This window comes from Pristiophorus japonicus, chromosome 10, assembly GCF_044704955.1.
Source record: "Pristiophorus japonicus isolate sPriJap1 chromosome 10, sPriJap1.hap1, whole genome shotgun sequence".
Classification (NCBI taxonomy): domain Eukaryota; kingdom Metazoa; phylum Chordata; class Chondrichthyes; family Pristiophoridae; genus Pristiophorus; species Pristiophorus japonicus.
The window spans coordinates 24,140,960-24,161,934 of record NC_091986.1 but is presented as its reverse complement, the minus strand read 5'-3'; the positions used below and the strand labels follow the sequence as shown (position 1 = coordinate 24,161,934).

The following is a 20,975-nucleotide window of genomic DNA, read 5'->3' as shown; positions in this document are numbered from 1 at the left end:
GAAGGTTCAGGTTTAAGGCAAAAGAAACGAATAAATTTTCATTTATTTTGCATGAAACATTCACATTTGTACTGCGTTAAAGGCATTAGAAAGTAAACACAATTTGTTTTACAATAAAATAACTGAAATGAATATGAAAAATATACAGAAGAGAATAATAAGCATTACTCATCATTTTGAAAATTAAAACATTGTCACATTCTTGGACATGGAGCAATCATTGGTTTCAATATATTTCGGGGATATAGCAGATTTTTTAATATATATAACAGAAATAGTGGCTAAAAAAAAATCCACAAGCTGTGGCCAGGGCAATTTATATTCAGCCAGTCACTATAGCTAAATTAATTGTAAAATGTAAGTGTCATATAAACAATATGTACAAGAAGTTCAGAAAGTACTTAGTTTCCATCAATGATGCAATAACACTATGAATCAAACTGTGTGCCAATTAAATGTTAAATAATTGTGTATTTTGAAATTATTTTTAAAAAATATACATTTAATATTTTAACAAAATAATACTGCAATTTATTTTAGCTAAATGCATCTTTTTAAAACAAACATGAACGCTATGATTTATTTTTCTGACAATCTGGCCTGCTCAATGAAAATGCAGTCATACCAGCTTCTAGTTAAAGGGCTTAGTGGTGAAAGAACGGTCACAATGGTTGTAAATACTAGCATAACATGGTAACCCTTGCTATATGGTATTGATGAAAGGCAGCACGGGGGCAAATTTACTCTTCATGAACTTATAAACACATTCGCATTCACAATTTCTCTGCAAATAAAAAAAGAGATTTCTATCCCACCCCAAGTAGTTCTTCACTAACTGAGCTTGGGCAATCAGGAGAGAGTTTGCAGAGTTAATCCAGGAACAGCAGTTCAAACTATATCTGCTTGAGTAGGACAACGTCTGTATATTAAAACCTTCATTACAGAATGTAGCTATGGATTAAAGTGTATTCATTATGGGTGTGCAACCATGTGTGAATATTCACAGCCCAGTTGTTTTTTGTTGTTGAATAATATGATTTAAATGTCATTACTTATTCAAATAATTGCTGTGTGTCTACCAATATCACACGCCTCTATGATTTTGAAGCAACACCCATGTTGCTGTAATAAAATTCTCATTGTCACGTACGCCAGCTATATGAGTAAGATGTAAATAAAGTGAAAGGGCAATGGGTCCGGCCCAAAATCCATTTTATGAATAAAATACTGTTCACAAAAGTTTGAGAGAATTGTTTTCTAGACAATATGACCTATTTAGCTTACTAAACCCATTTCCGACCATGTGATGCATGCTATATGAAACCAAGTCATCTTATCTTGTGGCTCAGGCTCATTAATCTGTAATATATTTTGCAACAGATTAGTTTAGAAGTTGGGGATGTTCTGGTGACCTAAAAGTGCAGAGTCAGACCATTCAAGTGCCTTAACAATGGTTTCCCCTGTCAGTTGATCTGTCCTCATTTTCTTCTGAATTTGTTTACTCTTTAGGCTGCAGTGTGAGCTTTTCCAAACAACATTTCCTTAAATGTAGTATCTGCCCTTTTTGGGGGGGAGGACTATGATTTGCAATTTGGACTTTTGTCGTTCCTTATGGTAGGGTTAACAATTTTTGTACAGTTTTAGGCAGTGTCGGCATTCTTCCTTGAGATGGATGTGTGGAGAACGGCTTTTGTTTTATGTTGAACTATATTTATTACTGGAACGTGAATTGCTGTGGTCCAGTCCATGATCGATGCCATTTGACTTCCACTTGATGCAGGACTGCTTCTCATCCAGGGGCAACACGTGCATCATAGTCTTCCTCTGGAACCAGCAGCAAAGGCAGGACTGTATATAACAAAGAAAATTTTATAATTCCCATCATACTAAATAGGCGAGAAAACCTAGAGAACAGCTTAGTGAACAGTCAGTTGACTACTACAACAACAACAACTTGTATTTATATAGCGCCTTTAATGTAGTGAAACATCCCAAGGCACTTCACAGGAATATTATACGACAAAAAATATTGATGCCGAGCCACATGAGGAGAAATTAGCAGAGGTGATCAAAAGCTTGGTCAAAGACGTAGGTTTTAAGGAGCGTCTTAAAGGAGGAAAGAGAGTTAGAGAGGTTTAGGCAGTGAGTTCCAGAGCTTAGGATTCTCCATGAATGGAAAAGATCCATAACCTTTGAGCAATTTAATTTACAATCCACTTTGACACAATTGAAACAATAACACCAATTCACTACATGGTGCGATTTTCTTGTTTCTTTTCAGTTATCTTATATGTTCAGCTCTTCCTGTTTTTTTGGGTCTTCCCAGGTCATAGGCTATACCTGGAATGGAGAGGGAAGACAGGAAACCAGTAGTGGCTTTTTCCAATATCGCTCTCTGATATGTAAATGAGAGTTTGCCAGAGTGACTCGCCCTCTTATTTCCAGTTGCAACTTATTGAGAAGGCCCTGCGTTACACTCTACGTCTCTTCTCACCCACCCTCCCGCCCCTACTGACTAAAAATTAACCCACTATGTATAGAACTTTGTGCATCAATTTATGTGACTGAGATACTCTGTTTTATGGGAGAGAATAATTGTTGCAAACTCAGGACAGCAATTACACCTAGAGTACTGAAAAATAGCTGTCAACAATCAATGACAAATCACATAAGATAGAATCATACAACAACAGCTTGTATTTATATAGCACCTTTAACGTAGTAAAAATGCCCCAAGGCATTTCACAGGTCGAGGCAACAGAAGGCACAGCCACCAATGGTTGAGCGATTATAATCAGGGATGCTCAAGAGGGAAGAATTAGAGGAGAGCAGACATCTCGGGGGGTTGTGGGACAGGAGGAGATTACAGAGATTAGGAGGGGCGAGGCCAAGGAGTGATTTGAAAACAAGGATGAGAATTTTGAAATTGAGGCCTTGCTTGACCGGGGGCCATTCTGTCCATCGTGCCTGAGTCGGCTCTTTGTAAGAGCTATCCAATTCGTTCCCCTCCCCTGCTCTTTCTCCAATAGCCCTGCAAAGATTATTATATTCCCATTCATCGGGAACCAAATAGAATTCATTCCCATAGTGCAAAGACTGCTTGTTAAGTAGCTTCTCATTGTTTTAATTTTATTGAAATCCCCAGGCAAAGGTCACCGGTATTGACACAACTGGTTAACGTGTAATTAAATGACTATTGGATTAGATGTAAAAACCCCTATTTATGTATCAATCACTTTAACCGTATTCTATTCTTAATAATTACTCTTGTGGCTAAGGTACTATAATTATGACACACAATTTTCATGGTTTTTAGAAATGCATTTTATTCTCACTTTGTTATAATTATCTCTTTTTTTTGCAGAATAAAGTTACAAATCAGTTTCAGCCATAATATTGGAATACGTTTTGTGTAGGTTAAGTAATTTAGTAGGGTCACCAGGTATTTCACCACCAATGTTCCAGAGAGTACAGACTACTTGCAATATGTAACTAATAATTTGAATGCAAAGTTAAACATGTTTAAACTGAGAATAATTTCAAGTATATTGAACTCTGAAGACTCAAATTTGTAGAGCATTTAAAATCTGCTGTGTTTATAACTGGAACATCAACCGTTTAAAAAGAAAGACTCCAATATCAGTATTTATACAAAAGCCCAAATTATGGTTGCATGTGAGTAGGTGACTGCTTCACATAAGGAGAAAAAAAGGCCGATGCACTGCCAAGTTTTAGTGTACCATGATGGGCTGTTTATGGCTTTTTCAAATGTTGGTAGGCGATTCATCCATTTTATGGGGGGTGGGGGAGGGAGGGGTGCATTGCGGCCAAGTTCAGTCCTGTACTCGCCCATTACCCACTCACATGGACCTTCTAGGAACCATCAGTGGATAGTAAGAAGGAGGGGGCCCCATGGCAGTACCAATGCCCCTGCCTGGCTGAGGTCAGCTAGTTCATTATAAACTGGGATTTTCCTATGTTTTCTATACCTCGGTACCTCACCATGCAGTACATTGAAATCAAACATTATATATAGTTTTTGAGTGTGTTTTCCTGCAGTACTTTATGTTGCCTTATAATATTACTGTTTGTTTTCAGGCTGTACCAAATATTTAATTGAGGCTAGGCAATAAGGAGTAATCTGTAAATAAGCACTTGCTCACTACAAGCTGAACTGTGACCTTATAAACATGATATCTGGTGAAGCAGGGTCAGACCGAACATGTTTGTTACTGGAAATGGCATAACCCCTGTCACCCTTCTAGTCAGGTAACTGAAGAATAATCACTGTCAGACCATGTGACTTAGATTATAATCCCTGAATCGGGTTTATTAAAAGTAAAATAAAATAAACAGTAGCAATGAGTTATAACAACATGTTTCATTAACTTACAACAGAATTCCTGGTGGTAAAACAATAAAAGATGCAATGTTTTGCTAACCCTCCCAATAACACGGAACTTGGTCCAACATCGGTAACACAAGGTTGAGCCTTCTTTTGTTCAATTCCACATCGCTAGAACAGGAACTAGCCAAAGAGTGCACAGTACATTTTTCTGTTTGGGTATGGAACTGTCAGTAAACTCTTTCTTCTCTCACCATCCTCCACAGAACTCTCTTTGGGACATCCTCTGCCACAAGAGCCAAATTACTACGGTTTACGTTTTTGCAGCATTCAAAATTGTCATTCGTTGCTCAAAAGATACAATGGCGCTATTTATAATGGAGAATAAATACAGGTCTGATAGTTCAACCATAAGAAATGACAGGAGCACCCAGACTGCTAAAGTCCCACCATAGCCATAGAATGATTGAATATACAATCAGTACAGTTGAGATGATTGCTTGCAGGCGTATGAGCATGGTACCAGGAAGCAGCACAGAAGGCCAACTTCATCGCACGCATTCGGTGTGCCACCACCTCATTTTCAAGAGACATCAAATAGAGGGCTGTCTTGTTGCTTGTCTGCAGGCTTATATCTGCACTTAGGATTCCCTCTCCCTTCATTTCCATGCCACGCCTTAATTGCCTGTACTCACAGCTTTGACAAAGGCCGACGATGGGTTGCAATGCTTTAAATGGCTCTTCAAAAGCTTGCTGAATTTATGTCCCCCCCCACAACCCCCACCCCTACCATTGTGACACTGACCTTTAATTGTCCTGTCACTTTAAATATCACCAATACAATGTTCCTCTCTTGCCATTCTTGTCAGTCCTAGCCTTATATGAAACTGTGCCTAGTGTTGTGAATAATTTTGCAAATGAGCTTAGCCCAGAGAATGAAATGCTATTTGCTCTTGATATTTCAGGTGTGATTTGCTCCAGTTCTGCAACGAGATTTGACGATGGAAATTGGCCCATTTGTGGATTTGTCACAAATAATATAAAAAGTACAGAAGCCCCTATGGGATTTATAATTTATTCTGCAGAATTATTCATTTTAAAATATAAGATTAGTTAGAAAGTACGATTAATAGGCTCACAAACAGGATTTTGATTAGCTAGTTGTCAGATAAACCTTAAATTGATTAGTATTTTAAGATCTAGCATAAGTTTAAACTTTAGTCATTGAGTTTCAACTTTAGCAACAGCTCTGAATCAAACAATAAGCGTTTTAGGATGCAGATCTTCAAAACAATTATGCTGCTACCTGAAAGCAGTTCTTGAATCTCTTGCTGACAAAGTAGAGTGCAATTGGATTGATGCAGGAATTGAGGGAAGCCATGTTGATGCCGATGTAATTCATCACCAGGAGAAAACTGGATGAGAAAACAGAGACATTAGTAACGGTTAGCTAGAGAGTTGAAATATTTTATTATGCATGCAAGTATGTATTAAACATTTCAGGTCCTCACCAAAACATAGAAACATAGAAAATAGGTGCAGGAGTAGGCCATTCGGCCCTGCGAGCCTGCACCACCATTCAATAAGATCATGGCTAATCATTCACCTCAGTACCCCTTTCCTGCTTTCTCTCCATGCCCCTTGATCCCTTTAGCCATAAGGACCATATCTAACTCTCTTTTGAATATACCTAACAAACTAGCATCAACAACTCTCTGTGAAAGAGAATTCCACAGGTTAACAACTCTCTGAGTGAAGAAGTTTCTCCTCATCTCGGTCCTAAATGGCCTACCCCTTATCCTTAGACTGTGACCCCTGGTTCTGGACTTCCCCAACATCGGGAACATTCTTCCTGCATCTAACCTGTCTAGTCCCGTCAGAATTTTATATGTTTCTATGAGATCCCCTCTCATTCTTCTGAACTCCAGAGAATTCAAGCCCAGTCGATCCAGTCTCTTCTCATATGTCAGTCCTGCGATCCCAGGAATCAGTCTGGTGAACCTTTGCTGCACTCCCCCAATAGCAAGCATGTCCTTCCTCAGATTAGGAGACCAAAACTGAACACAATATTCCAGGTGAGGCCTCACCAAGGCCCTGTACAGCTGCAGCAAGACCTCCCTGCTCCTATACTCAAATCCCCTAGCTCTGAAGGCCAACATGCCATTTGCCTTCTTCATCGCCTGCTGCACCTGCATGCCAACCTTCAATGACTGATGTACCATGACACCCAAGTCTCGTTGTACCTCTCCTTTTCCTAATCTACTGCCATTCACATAATATTCTGCCTTCGTGGTTTTGCCACCAAAGTGGATAACCTCACATTTATCCACATTATAATGCATCTGCTATGCATTTGCCCACTCACCTAACCTGTCCAAGTCACCCTGCAGCCTCTTAGTATCCTCCTCACAGCTCACACCGCCACCCAGCTCAGTGTCATCTGCAAACTTGGGAGATATTACTCTCAATTCCTTCATCTAAATCACATGTTTTGGGTGCTAATTAACCGAGTATCAGTGAACAAAACAGTCTGAGTATATGTATGTGTTTTATGTGAATATACCTCTTATATTAAGCACGCCAACAACAATTTGCTCAATTGTAACTCGTATGTATGTCTGAAATAAAGAATGAATTTGCATTTGTAGAGCTTCTTATCTCCCAAAATACTTTACAGCCAATTAATTAGTTTTCACAGCAGTAAGTTCGCACTCATAGCAAAGTCCCACAAACAGCAAATGAATGAATAATGAATGGCCATATAATTTGTTTTGGTGGTGTTGGTTGGTTGAAATTGGAATGTTGGCCAAAACTCTGGGAACCCCCCCTTGCTCCTCTTTGAATAGGGCCAAGGGATCTTTTACATCCACCTCAGCAGGCAGTTTAACACCTCATCCAAAAGATAGCATTTCAGACAATGCAGCATTCCAACAGAACTGATGTACTGGAATGTCAGACAATATTAATTGTTTAAATCCATAGTGAGATTTGAACCTACATGAAAGTATCATGTTCATTTGCTATGATCAATTATTTTCCTTTCGGATGGTGGAGTTTCCTTCCTGGGGGGTCGGAGGTCGGGGGTGGGGTGAGGTGGTGAGGACTGACATTACTCTGGTTCAATTTGACAACAGATCAGTGATTGTTTCGGGCCAAAAAAGAATGGGTTTGCAATCTCGACAGACTCTCAGGGGTCCGGGGAGATTCCCGATTCAACATATCATTGGTAGGTGCCCTCGCCACCATGGGCATGTCTCGGCTGCCCACCACAGTAAACCCAGAAACCAAAACATATGAGCAGAACTGTTGGAGGTCCAGACTATATCATCATCATCATAGGTGGTCCCTCGAACGAGGATGACTTGCTTCCACAAGAGTTCACAGATGTTTCAATGAAGGACCCATTGTTCCAGTCCTGAACTCCAATTGAGGGGGTGGAAGATGCCTGTGCGTGGATATTTTTAACGTGTGGTGACCGTTGAACATCAGCCACCACACGGGCTCGAATCAGAACGACTGGAGATCTGCTCTGCTGCACGGACCTATTGCGTACACATATCGCAGTGTGGGCTGGCCCATGCGGCCCCTGGGCCCTCACCTCTTCTGGGCCCAGTACCCTCATTCGCCGCACCTTCGATATAAACCATGCCTAACCACCAAAAGGCCCACATTTACTGGCTGGTAGGCTGGTGTGCCTCCTTTCACTCAGTCTATTTACCAACTGGTGGATTCCAGGTTGTAACCGATGGAACTCCTAGCGCCTGAGTCCCCTACTCTTGGCCATGCCCTCTCTGATGCAGCGGACATATTTGGGCTGGATAGAATTTTTTCCCTCAAGAGCCTTCCCCTCACCCTTCCAGAAACTGGGTGTGGATGTTGCGAACCCGCATACGTGTGTGCATTCATATCTGATATAGTCTAGTGTCATGAAGTTGTAAGATATATCTATTCTAATATGATAGGTATTTCAAATGAATAAGTGTTGGAGAAGGCAATTACTATTAAGTGACACCAATAGTTGCTAAACTATGATACTTAGAATCAATGTATTTGATTATTCTGTACACATCATAAAATGGATTTGTGCAATTAAACAAATATTTTTTACAAGACATGTCTAGATAAATTATTTCAGAATTTTGAAGTGCTCAATGCAAAGTTTTTCTTTCGACATTTCTGTACAATACTATAACCTATTTTTATTAATCATCATTACATCTGTTATAATTTATAATATTTAATTTATACTATCATGGAATATTTTCTTTTTTCCAGATATTTTCTTTGTCCTCTTTTCCTCTCCATGCCTCAAGGTAGCATGGCCTTCCTCTGGAATTTCGTCCTCCTACTCATTATTCATGTGTGTGCCTAAATGATCAGTGTTGGCAGGCAACGGGTAACATCCCAGTGAGGCCAATCCTATCCTCAACCAGCATATATATTTTTGCACTTTTCAGTTATAATCACCAGAAAATGATCACATCAGGAGCCCTTGCTGATTCTCAAACCCCCTCATAGCCAAGAGGTTATGAGTCCATTTGTAGTGCTCTACTGTTATACTCATGCAAACTCTGCTGCCTGTATCCTAACTCGCACCAAGTCCCGTTCACCCATCACTCCTCTGTTTGCTGACTTTCGTTGGCTCCTGGTCCGGCAATATCTCAATTTTAAAATTCTCATCTCTGTTTTCAAATCTCTCCATGGCCTCGCCCCTGCCTATCTGTGTAGCCTCCTCCAGCCAAACAACCCTCAGAGATCTCTGCACCCCCACATTCTGGCCTCTTCCGCATCCCTAGTTTTAATCATCATCATCACCATAGGCAGTCCCTCAAAGCAAGGATGACTTGCTTCCATACCAAAAAGGGATGAGTTCACAGGTGTCTCAATGAAGAGCCTAATATTCCAGATCCCGAACTACATCGTGAAGGGTGGAAGATGCCTGTGCTTGGATTTTTTTTAAGGTGTGGTGACCGTTGCACAGCAGCCACCACACGGGCATGACAGAGCTAGGTCTTGGTCCAGTGGCAAGGATTACCCAAGACTAACTGGAGACAAGCTCTGCTGCACAGATTGAGTGCGCACACATGTCGCAGTGTGGGCTGGCCCATGCTGCTCCTGGGCCCTCGCCTCTTCTGGGCCTCAGATTCACACCTCTCCTGGGCCCCGGTCACTTCCCTCTACGGACCCTTGCTGCTCCTTCGCCCCTCCTGCTGTGCCTGCCCGCACTGCAATCAGCGACCTGGCTTCGTAGCCGTCGCCCTCCTGCAGCAGCACGCGCTGCTCCCTGCAGTGGTATGCTGCCGCACGCTGCTCCCTCCAATGGCCCCGGCCTGCTGGTGGTCTTGCAGGCCAGGACCACGCCGATTTCCGGGCCGGGCCCAATTCCTCGGCCGTCTTCCTAGTTTTAATCACACCACCACTGACAGCCGTGCCTTCAGCTACCAAAGCCCTAAGCTGTGGAATTTCCTCCCTAAACCTTTCTGCCTCTCTACCTCTCTGACCTCCTTTACGATGCTCCTTAAAACCTACCTCTTTGTCCAAGCATCTGACCTAATATTTCCTTATGTATCTGGGTGTCGAATTTTGTTTGATAACTATGGCTCCTATGATGCTTTACTACAGTACAGGCGCTATATAAATACAGGTTGTTGTTAGATGAGATCAAGTTGTATTTATTTTCTGTTTTTTGGGTGCATGTAATGCTGCCAATTCAGCATTGCTATTGGCCATCCTTAATTGTCCTGAGATGGTGGTGGTGAGGCTTTTTGACCTTGGGGTGGTGGCCTGCCCATGAATTCCAGGAAATTGACCCAGTGACAATGAATGCCTTGTGTGACTTGGGAGGGAGCTTGCAGGTGAAAGTGTTCCCATGATCTGAGATAACTGAGCAGGGGTCAAGGATGTTCCCAGGCTGTATAGCTGTGCTGCCAACTGAGCCATCGGTGGGAACCTTCGTGACCTCTTAACAGCTTTTGTGTGAATGTTAAATGGAGAAAATCAGAACAGATGCTCTTCTGATAAAAGAGCCAACGTTACACTTTTAACTGTTACATTCCTGGCAATGGAAATCAACAAATTGAAAATAAGATTTCATTTATTCCTGTGTCATAGAATTTTTTGAATTAAATTAACATAAACTGGTAATGAGCATCCATAATACTAATCACAACCAGTAGCTGCCCTGAAAGATTCAAGATCTTTATACATTTTATAAATGCCAAGCACTAATCAGCAAATAGATATACATATTTGAAATTACAAAACCTTACCTAAATCATAGTCCTTGGCATCAAAGTAAAATACTCTTTAGCAAACATTAAGAACCATTCCTTAGAAAATTTGACACTCGATACAGCATAAGAACATAAAAAATAGGAACAGGAGTAGGCCATACGGCCCCTCGAGCCTGCTCCGCCATTCAATAAGATCATGGCTGATCTGATCATGGACTCAGCTCCACTTCCCCGCCCACTCCCCATAACCCCTTATCGTTTAAGAAACTGTCTATTTCTGTCTTAAATTTATTCAATGTCCCAAGCTTCCACAGCTCTCTGAGGCAGCGAATTCCACAGACTTGCAATCCTCTGAGAGAAGAAATTTCTCCTCATCTCTGTTTTAAATGGGCGGCCCCTTATTCTAAGATCATGCCCTCTAGTTCTAGTCTCCCCCATCAGTGGAAACATCCTCTCTGCATCCACCTTGTCAAGCCCCCTCATAATCTTATATGTTTCGATAAGATCACCTCTCATTCTTCTGAATTCCAATGAGTAGAGGCCCAACCTACTCAACCTTTCCTCATAAGTCAACCCCCTCAACCCCATGCTTTTTTCCATATTACTTAAGATGAGCTTCAATCTGCCATATACAAATCAAATGGAGATTAATATGCTACGTTTTTAATATTGTAAACATATATAAAATCCCACACTATCAGCCCTATTTCCCCATCAGAAAACAAGCTTTAACAGGAGTCATTAGCTATTTATCTGCTATATGTTATGTACATTGATGGTAATCTGGCAGCGACACGTTCCATTAAGTCTTACCTCAATAGTTCACATCTGTTGGGATCATATTCATCATAGAATATTCTCATTAAAATTCTGCTAAGGTGAAGTGGAAGCCAACAGAGAGCAAAAACGAGCACTAAGCAGAACACAGTCTTTGCTACCTCACGACGCTGCAAGGGAATGATCAGAATGTTAGTTATACAATTGAACCCTTTGTTTGAAGGAGCTTCAAGATTAGTAATCAAAGACACTTTGAGTATACTGTATGATTATAGTCATGAGACTTAGCTGAAATCAGTTGAATGAACTCTTTCCATGGCAATAATAATAGTGACACGTACTCAATATTTTAGCAAATTACTTCCCCGTGTAACTTTACTGTTGCATGAAACTTGCCAACAAGCAAGTGTATAGATTTCTGCTACAGGATTGATTTGACGGATGTGTTGGTGTGACCAGTTATTCACTACCTCTGAGAATGAGCTTTTCTGCAACTTCAAGTACGAATTCTTCAGAGTTAGCGGAGTGGGCAGATAGGTGGCAGAAATGTGAAATACTATATTTTGGGGGAAAAAAACAGTGAAAGGAGCACACCTTAAATCGTAAAATTCTAATCCGAATGAATAAACAGAGCAATCTCGGACGTTAATCTCTAAAGATGAAATGCAGGTTCAAAAAAGGCATATGATGAGTAAGATTCTGTGATTTATGTTTAGGGACTGTGAATACAAAAGCAAGGAAGTGGTGACTTTGTGCAAATTATCATCACTGTTTGAGTATTCCATGCAATTCTGGACACCCTTATTACAGGTTATTACAGCTATGAGAATGGTACAGTGAAAACTCACTACAATACTACCAGGAATAAGAAGTTACAGTTATGAAAAAAGGTTCAAATCATTGGGACGATTTTCACTGCAACAGAGAAGGATCAAGGGGGATATACTGAAAATGTTCAAATTATGAAAGGTTTTGAGAGGGTTAATAGTGAAAGATTGTTGCCATTTGTTGGTGAATCAGTAATGAGGGGACTAAAACTGTGCACTGGAAGAACAAAGGGGAAAGTTTGTAGAATTATTTTCACAGAGAATTATTAGAACATGGAGTTTTTTTACTGCTATTGAGGCAGAGACTCATTTAATAAGGAATGCTTGTAAAAGACTATAAAATGATATTGGGAAAGATCAGGGAAAAGGAATTATGATAACCCCAGTTGAAAAGCATGATGAGGCAAACTGTGTCCTTCTGTAATATTTGAAATTCCGCAAGTTCAGATATGGTACTTGTAGGTTTGTGGGGCACTGAGAGTTTAAAGCAGTCAATTACATTCTACTTGGTCCAAACAGAAAGCACGTTGTTGAACGGTAATCAACTAAGCCATAGGACGGAGATTAAATTGGCAACTTTTAAATAATCTTGATTCAAGTGGAGCATTTCTTAGCAAAGCAGTTGTGTGGTCATCAACAATTTTGCAGTTCTGACATTCCCTTTTTTAATGTTGATCGGAACAAAATGACATTCTGTACCATTTCTATTAAATGAACAATCTGCCCTGTGAAGCAGTATCGGGGAACAGTACAAACTTGGCTATAATGGAGATTGATCTGTGTACGATGCAATCCGATTATAGCTAGGAGGTGAATTGAAATCTTAAAGCTAACCCTTTGAGGTAATGGTAAACACTGATTATTACTAGTTAAGTATTCATGTATAGACTTGCATTAAAGAAGAAAGACTTGCATTTATATAGCACCTTTCATGACCACCAGACATCTCAAAACACTTTACAGCCAATGAATGTACAATATAGTCATTGTTGCAATATGGGGAACGCGGCAGTCAATTTGCGCACAAGCAGCTCCCACAAACAGCAATGTGATAATGACCATGACCAGATAAACTTGTTTTTGTTTTGTTGATTGATGGATAACTATTAGCCAGGACACTGGGGATAACACCCCTGCTCTTCTTCAAAATAGTGCCATGGGATCTTTTACATCCATCTGAAAGGGCTGATGGACAGGGCCTCGGTTTAATGTCTCATCCAAAAGACGGCACCTCCGACAGTGTCGCGTTTCCTCAGCACGGCACTGGACTGTCAGCCTAAATTTGTGTGCTCAAATCCCTGGAATGGGATTTGAATTCACAACCTTCTGACTCAGAGGCAAGTGTGCTTCCCACTGAGCCACAGCTAACATCATATGGTCAGTATAGCCGGATTGTCTGTGACGCAAGATTAAGTTGTATCCATTGTTTTCAAGAAAGAGTAGATGTGTGCATTTCAGCCTATTTATAGGGCAGCATTAAATATCAATTGGCTTTCAAACTCTACATTTTTAGAAAAAAACATTCTTTCATTCTGAAAAGTTCTGGCCTTCATTATCTTACAGTTTTTCACATTCCCTGAAAAATGGTTTTGTCTGATGTTGCTTTTCAAAAAGTTTACTACTTTCAGTTTAAGCTCTTCAGCTTTAAGCTGCCTTCATTTAATACTGGTTAACTGACGACAGCTTTAGATAAAGAAGCTGAAATTTCTGCTGTCATCACCCTATATGAGATTGCACAAGTATGAGAATCTGTCAAAATGTTGGGCCTAATTGCTAACACATACAACTGGCACATATGTGTTAGCATGCATGCCAACTGTCTTGTGTTTCACACAGCCGTTAGCTTTGTCAGGTCACTGTGTCTCTATCCATATTGCTCAGATGAAAAACTGCTCCAACTTCCCTTTGAGCACCATTCCCAGCTCTGCCCCCCGTGGGGTACTATTCCTGGCTCCTGCTACTGCCACCCCAGGGAACTGAACACAGCAGCAAGCTGTGGGAAGAAGTCTCATGATCCTGATACGTGATCAGGAACTCATGCCCATAGCTTGCAGGATATTCAAATCTCTGGCGCAGCAACAGCAGGTAGGAGCCAGAAGTGTCAGTTCTAGTGCTGAGAGGGGGAGGGGTAAGGCGCCAGCGTAAAATAGCGAAGGGCAAAAGCACCACCGTGAACAGAGGAGGCAAAGAGAGAAAATAATGCTTGGCAGAGGGTGTCGAGAATGCCTTCATGTCATTGTTACAACTATATAAACTATTGTAAAACAATTTAACTCCACGATTGATAAATTAAGCGTAAATTAAGGACAGATGCACCAACGTCAGTGTTCTCGATCAGGCCAACATCCCCAGCATCGAAGCACTGACCACACTCGACCAGCTCCGCTGGGCAGGCCACTTTGTCCGTATGCCGGATACAAGATTCCCAAAGCAAGCGCTCTATTCGGAACTCCTACACGGCAAGCGAACTCCAGGTGGGCAGTGGAAACGTTTCAAGGACACCCTCAAAGCCTCCTCGATAAAGTGCAACATCCCCACCGACACCTGGGAGTCCCTGGTCAAAGACCGCCCTAAGTGGAGGAAGAGCATCCGGGAGGGCGCTGAGCACCTCGAGTCTCGTCGCCGAGAACATGCAGAAAACAAGCGCAGAGAGTGGAAGGAGTGTGCGGCAAACCAGACTCTCCACCCACCCTTTCCTCCAACGACTGCCTGTCCCATCTGTGAAAGAGAGTGTCATTCCCGTATTGGACTGTACAGTCATCTGAGAACTCATTTTTGGAGTGGAAGCAAGTCTTCCTCGATTTCGAGGGACTGCCTATGATGATGATGACTTACCATCAACAGCAAACAATTTCTCCACAATAAATATGGGAAAATCCAAACAGTTGGTGACAATCTCCCACAATGCAAACAATGAGAGGGTGATTTTGCAATCTGCTGCCTCCCTCTGGGAGTGCCGCATTGCAGAATTGTTCTCATCAGGAATACCTGTGAATTGTGCTATAATAATTTGTGCCTCATTGTGCTTTTAGTGTAGCTAAATCTCATTGGCCTAAATTCAGAGCTGGTTTTATGCTGTCAGCATTTTTGAAGCTGGCCAATAAGTTCGTTTTCCAGTTTGGCATGTATATTTTGGAGACTGTACAAGTTTTAGAGAATATGCAAATATTAGAAATTGTACAAATAATAGCAGAGAAATGTCAAAATATTATCAAAGTGAAAATGGTTGCAGGGACTGCCCTTGCATTAGCAAATTAACCACTTCAGTCCCCAGAACTCTCCTGTTTTTTGTTCGATAAACGTTGCTAAGACTTCAAAGGAGAACCCTCAACTGTAGCCAGATTTAGATTTTGGGAGCCAGGTACTTTTTACCTGCAGTCAGATTGATGCTAAATTTGGGGCAGTTTTCAGCTCAGAGGTTTCCTGCCCAACTTGTAGAGAGAACAAAACGTTCTGTCCCTCAGATGCTGGCAAAAGTTAAAAATTAAAAAAAACTAAAGACAGATAAGGCTGAAAAGCCAAGAACAGTTAGAAGGATTGAAAATTAAGTTGAAAAGAATATCAACAGTAAATGTTGGAAAAGACTTAATTATGCAGTGACAGAAACTTAATGCATTTATATCTCACTCTTTTACTGATTATTTTAACAAAGATATTGATAAGTGAGAAATTTGGTATGATACACTAAGCGTTCTTAGGGTAATACTGCATGGCGTAACTTGCAGGTGAGAGAGGCCAAAGTATTGATTGTCATCCCCCTTCGCATTGAAACTCAGGGCAAAACAGGAGGAAAAATGTGAAAGGCTATAACATAAGTGGAAAATATAGGTAAACTCTCCTTTTAATAATATATTTTGTTGGAATATTTTGTTTTTTTTATTGCATTCTTACTTGCTCAAGTAATTTATCAAATACAGCAGACATTAATTCTTATGTCATTGATCATTGGGTTTTAATCTTTGCAACTAGGTAAAGGTGATAATCAGGCAACAGTCAAAATCTGCAATAAATAAGAAACTAATCTTTTGTTTGTATTGAATTATTTTATCTCAGTCCCAGTGGGTTGGGGGGTTCGGGGGAGTGTGGTGATGGGAATCAGCCGCGTTCCCATTTACAATCATTATCCACCTGGAAGGTACAAATGTGTGGACAAACAAGGAGGTCTAGGGTTGGGCTATACTGCCCCATAGTCTGCCAGCACTTGCTGTGTGGGTTTACGTGTGGAATGGCCAATTAAGTGAGGCAGTGGAGTGTGAACAGCATGCAAGGAAGGAGTCAATACTTTCATAAAAGGGAGTGGAGAAAAATAGTGGAGGGAGAATGAAGGAACTAAAATGAAAGTGTACTGAGAGACTTCCTGTTAAAGATTGGGACCGTGAATTTCCGCAGGAGCTCTGCTGGTGTCCCATTATATCTCCAGCTTTTTCATAGCGGGGTCGAATGGGGGGCAGGGTTTAACCAGTCTCCTGCCGGAGTTATGGTGGGAGATCTGTAGAGGCCTTAATCTATTGTTCTAAGGCACTCTAATAGTCATCTGTGACTCAGCGGGTACCCCTTGCCCTTTGGGTCAGAAGGTTGTGGGTTCAAGTCCCACTCCAGAGGTTTGAGCCCAAAAATCTAGGCTGACACTCCAGTACAGTACTGAGGGAGTGCTGCATTTCGGAGGTGCTGTCTTTCAGATGAGATGCTAAACCGAGGCCCTGTCTGCTCTCTCAAGTTGGACGTAAAGGATCCCATGGCACTATTTCAAAGAAGAGCAGGGGAGTTATCCCAGGGGAGTCTTGGTCAATATTTATCTCTCAATCAACATAACAATAACAGATTGGGTCGTAAATTGAGGCCTCTCCGGGTACATACGATGTGCACACATACCTGAAGAGGTCTCACAAATGCCGCAAACCGGCATGTGCGATCTGTCAAAATGCATCCCCACAAGAAGGACATTCGCGCGCAGAGATTTGGGCTATTTACTCAACTCCTGCCCAGCGAATGTTCTTCAAACTCTTACACCTGGTAACAGCAGGCGCATAGCCTACTTTTACCAGCGTAAGAGTTTTAAAAGATAGAAAAATTAAATGTTATTACTAATTTTTATATTAAAACCCTGTCCATTAAGTTAAGTTTATTTTTTCCCATATTAAAACATATTTTTTAAAATTTCAGAAAAATAAATTTTTGTCTAAAACATGTAATTTTAAATATGTGGTGTTTTTTAAATTTATGCTATTGTGTTTCTGTGTTTTTGGGGTATTCTCATTGATAGTAATTGTAGCTCGTATAAATGGAGCTCCCATTATTATCAATGAGAATACTCCATGTTCATTAGTGGTCCAGGCCCATGTGATCCCAGGTTGCACTTACGTTCCTGGGATGCGCGGGCCATTCGCTGTGCTGTGACTGAAGGCCTCGGACCACAAGTATACGTTCCTCCGGGACCACCAGGTACTGTCGTAAAAAAGATTTGTGTCGGTGGCGTCCCCCTGCAGGAAGCCTCCGACTGCAATTTTTGGGCCATTATCTGGTCATTATCACATTGGTGTTTGTGGGAGCTTGCTGTGCACAAATGTTCTGCTGTGTTTCCTACATTACAACAGAGACTACACTTCAAAAAAAGTACTTCATTGGCTGTAAAGCGCTTTGGGACGTCCGGTCGTCGTGAAAGGCGCTATATAAATGCAAGTCTTTCTTTATTTCTTTCATGCTAACTGTATTTAATTGGGGAAAAGACCTCATAACAAAGGGTCACAATATTTAGTAAGCAACATGTTATTGAAACTGACTATTGATTTTGTTTCAACTATTTAGATTTGAAATGCGGTGCTCATTGCTGCATTGCAAAAATAAAGGTTCAAAGTAAGATGCAATTGCTTACTTGCTTCAGATGATCATTCAGAGCGATCTGCATCCCACTTTTCTTCCTTAACATCTCACAAGTCATTAAAGAGTAAAACAGAGCTGTGCATGCTAGAGGCATACAGAAATAAAAAGCCAACAGCCACCAGTCTTTGGCTGTCTTGTAGAACTGCAGTTGGGAATAAAAAAACACACATCAGACTGATAACAGATAATGATGATGAAAAAGCCAGACTTCCATAGTCTTGACTCCATTCTACCAACATAAAACATCTTACACACTAAACTTTTGAAACAGTTTTGATTGTGTGCGATATCTCAGAATTCTAAATTTACTACCATTTAGAGTTGCCCAATCTGGTTGGACGTATTCCAGGAGGCTTCATTGCATGACCTCCTGCCTTCAACTGGACCGCCCAGTCAAACAGCCTCTTTTTTTAACCATCTCCAATATTTTTAATAACTAATAAACAAAAGTGTTCAAAGAAAATGAAAAAAATGCACAATTCATATGGCTCCGGTTGGGGAGAAGTGTAGAATGTTTCAGTGTAAGGGGTGTCGCAGTTATGTGGGGCGGACTGGTTGGGCTGGGTGCTCTTGACCTTTTTGCCATTGTTCATTGGTTTATATGTAACCTTCAGGGCTGCTGACCAAGGGCCGTGCAGCTCTTTGTTGGCCGGCGCGGACATGATGGGCCCAAATGGCCTCCTTCTGCTCTGTAAATTTCTATGTTTCTATGAATGCAACTATGAGTTTTCTTGCAGCTGTGTCCTGGAGATTAAATTTTAATTCCTGGAGCTAGCAGAACAATCCCGGAGGATTGGTAACCCTATCACCAGTAGTGTGACTATTTTGGCTAGGAATTTCCTTGGATCTGTTCCATCTCCCTTGCTGTAACTTTGATAGAAGTGCGGCAGGAACCTCGATTACTCCGGCAAGGTTATGGCGACAGCTCCCAGGAAATTCGCTACCATCATTTTACATTTTTATAAATTTTATGTTCAATATCAGAAAAGATGTCAGAGCTGGGAAATGAATTTAATGTTTGCTTTTTGGCTCCCACCGTCAATATGAAACACTCTTGGGTCCATTATAGCATAAAGTAAAAACAAATCATTCACTGCGCAGAATAAATGTCTTTGTTCTTCACCACCTGTCTTTCCATCTGTCTGCACCACAAACCGCAGCAGTTGTGTGTAAATGTATACTAATTTTGGGAAGTTTTTGAATTGTGGATTCACAGACATTGTGATCTGGTTTAAGACCCATTTAAAACTGAGATGAGGAGGAATTTCTTCTCTCAGGGGGTTGTAAATCTGTGGAATTCACTGCCTCAGAGAGCTGTGGAAGCCGGACATTGAATAAATTTAAGACAGAAATAGACAGTTTCTTAACCGATAAGGGATTAAAGGGTTATGGGGAGCGGGCGGGGAAGTGAACCTGAGTCCATGATCGGGTCAGCCATGATCGTATTAAATGGCGGAGCAGGCTCAAGGGGCCGTATGGCCTACTCCTGCTCCTATTTCTTATGTTCTTATGTAAATTCACTTCACATTGGATCCTTACACCTGATGGAGAGAAAGAAGCTCTCCATTGTATAAATCTGATATGCATTCATCCTGAAGTGAAAGGAAAGTGTGCTAATCAACTGTCTGTCAGTGTTACTCTCAGGTTATACATTTTGTTCAATTTCCATGAAAAATATGTCATCACCCTAGAAATGTTTATAAAATGATGCCAATTTCAATGTACAGGCAAAAAGTAAAACCCCAAATACTGGAGACACACAGTGGGTGCATCATCTCCTAAAAAGAAAAGATGGATTATATTTTGGGTGTGGATCCTTCACCAGATTGGGTCTCCATCTTAAACATCATTAGTTCTAATAAAGAGTCTACACCCGAACCATGAAACTGTCTTTCGTCTCTTCCGATGCTGACCGACCTGCTGTGTTTTTATTAATGCGTCGATGTTACGGTCTAGTTCGTTAATTTGGAATGGCCTTGTAAAGTAATTTCACTTAATGTATCGTCAGTTTTGTATCCCGCTGCAAACTAAAACATCTGCACACACTGCTCAGCCCATTCTGATCAGAAAAGTGTATCCATCAACACAGCTGAATTTCATCAATAAACAGAAATGATGGAATCTCTTACCTGCATAAATGTCGTTTTCTGAACGGGATGAAGCAAGCAGACACTGTACTTCTTGCCTCGATATTCCATGTTTACCAGATCAAAGGCGATGGTTTCAGGAACTGCCAAAATAATCGACACTACCCAGATGAGTATGATTTCAATCACGGTCCACATGGGAACTCTGACTCCTTGGATACGGCTCCAGGATGCAACTGCTCGATACCTGAGATTGGGGGAACCCATGTAACACCACATTAAATATAACATGCCTTTCAATAGCAAGTAGCGAGCAAGATAAAACAGAGAGGAACATGTTTGACTGTTGTGGTAAATTACCTGTCTATACTGAGTGCACAGAGACTGAGAACAGTGATGCCAACCGATGCTTTCTGCATAAAAGGCATTAGCTTACATATTTCCACCCCAAAAGGCCAGTCTTCGGCATGGAGCTGGAAAGAGAAGGAATCATTACAAATTCTGTGAGATTAGTAGGTTTAATAATGTGACATCAATGCACTTGTTAAATACTGACAGCAGTATTGATTTACTGTTACTGATTTACCGGAATACTATGTATGCAGTGATCCATCCACTTTTTTCTGTTTTTTACCCCTTTAACCTGTCTACCTTTTTTCCTCCAGTCTCCTTTCCAATTTTACAAATTTAATACTGCGTTCCAATCTTCTGTCCTAAATGCAGTGACTCATGCTTTGCTATCGGTGATTGCCCTTCATTACCTCAGTTAAGGCGCTGCACTTCAGGTAAGACCAGAAAGGTGAGTATCAACAGTCTAAAATGACTG

The 20,975-nt window shown here is 41.0% G+C and overlaps 1 protein-coding gene across 3 annotated transcripts in view; it reads right to left on the bottom strand.

Annotated features, from left to right (window-relative positions):
- Positions 1 to 20,975, bottom strand: part of LOC139274948 (endothelin receptor type B-like) — a 33,887-nt gene continuing 12,912 nt past the window's right edge. For all 3 annotated transcript variants that reach the window (XM_070891704.1, XM_070891702.1, XM_070891703.1), the window contains 6 exons: positions 20,510 to 20,622; positions 20,192 to 20,396; positions 18,055 to 18,204; positions 11,392 to 11,525; positions 5,652 to 5,760; positions 1 to 1,848 (listed from right to left, as the gene is read on the bottom strand). In XM_070891704.1, the coding sequence (XP_070747805.1) occupies positions 1,696 to 1,848; positions 5,652 to 5,760; positions 11,392 to 11,525; positions 18,055 to 18,204; positions 20,192 to 20,396; positions 20,510 to 20,622 (864 nt within the window). In that variant the 3' untranslated portion in view covers positions 1 to 1,695. The remainder of the gene's footprint in view (positions 1,849 to 5,651; positions 5,761 to 11,391; positions 11,526 to 18,054; positions 18,205 to 20,191; positions 20,397 to 20,509; positions 20,623 to 20,975) is intronic.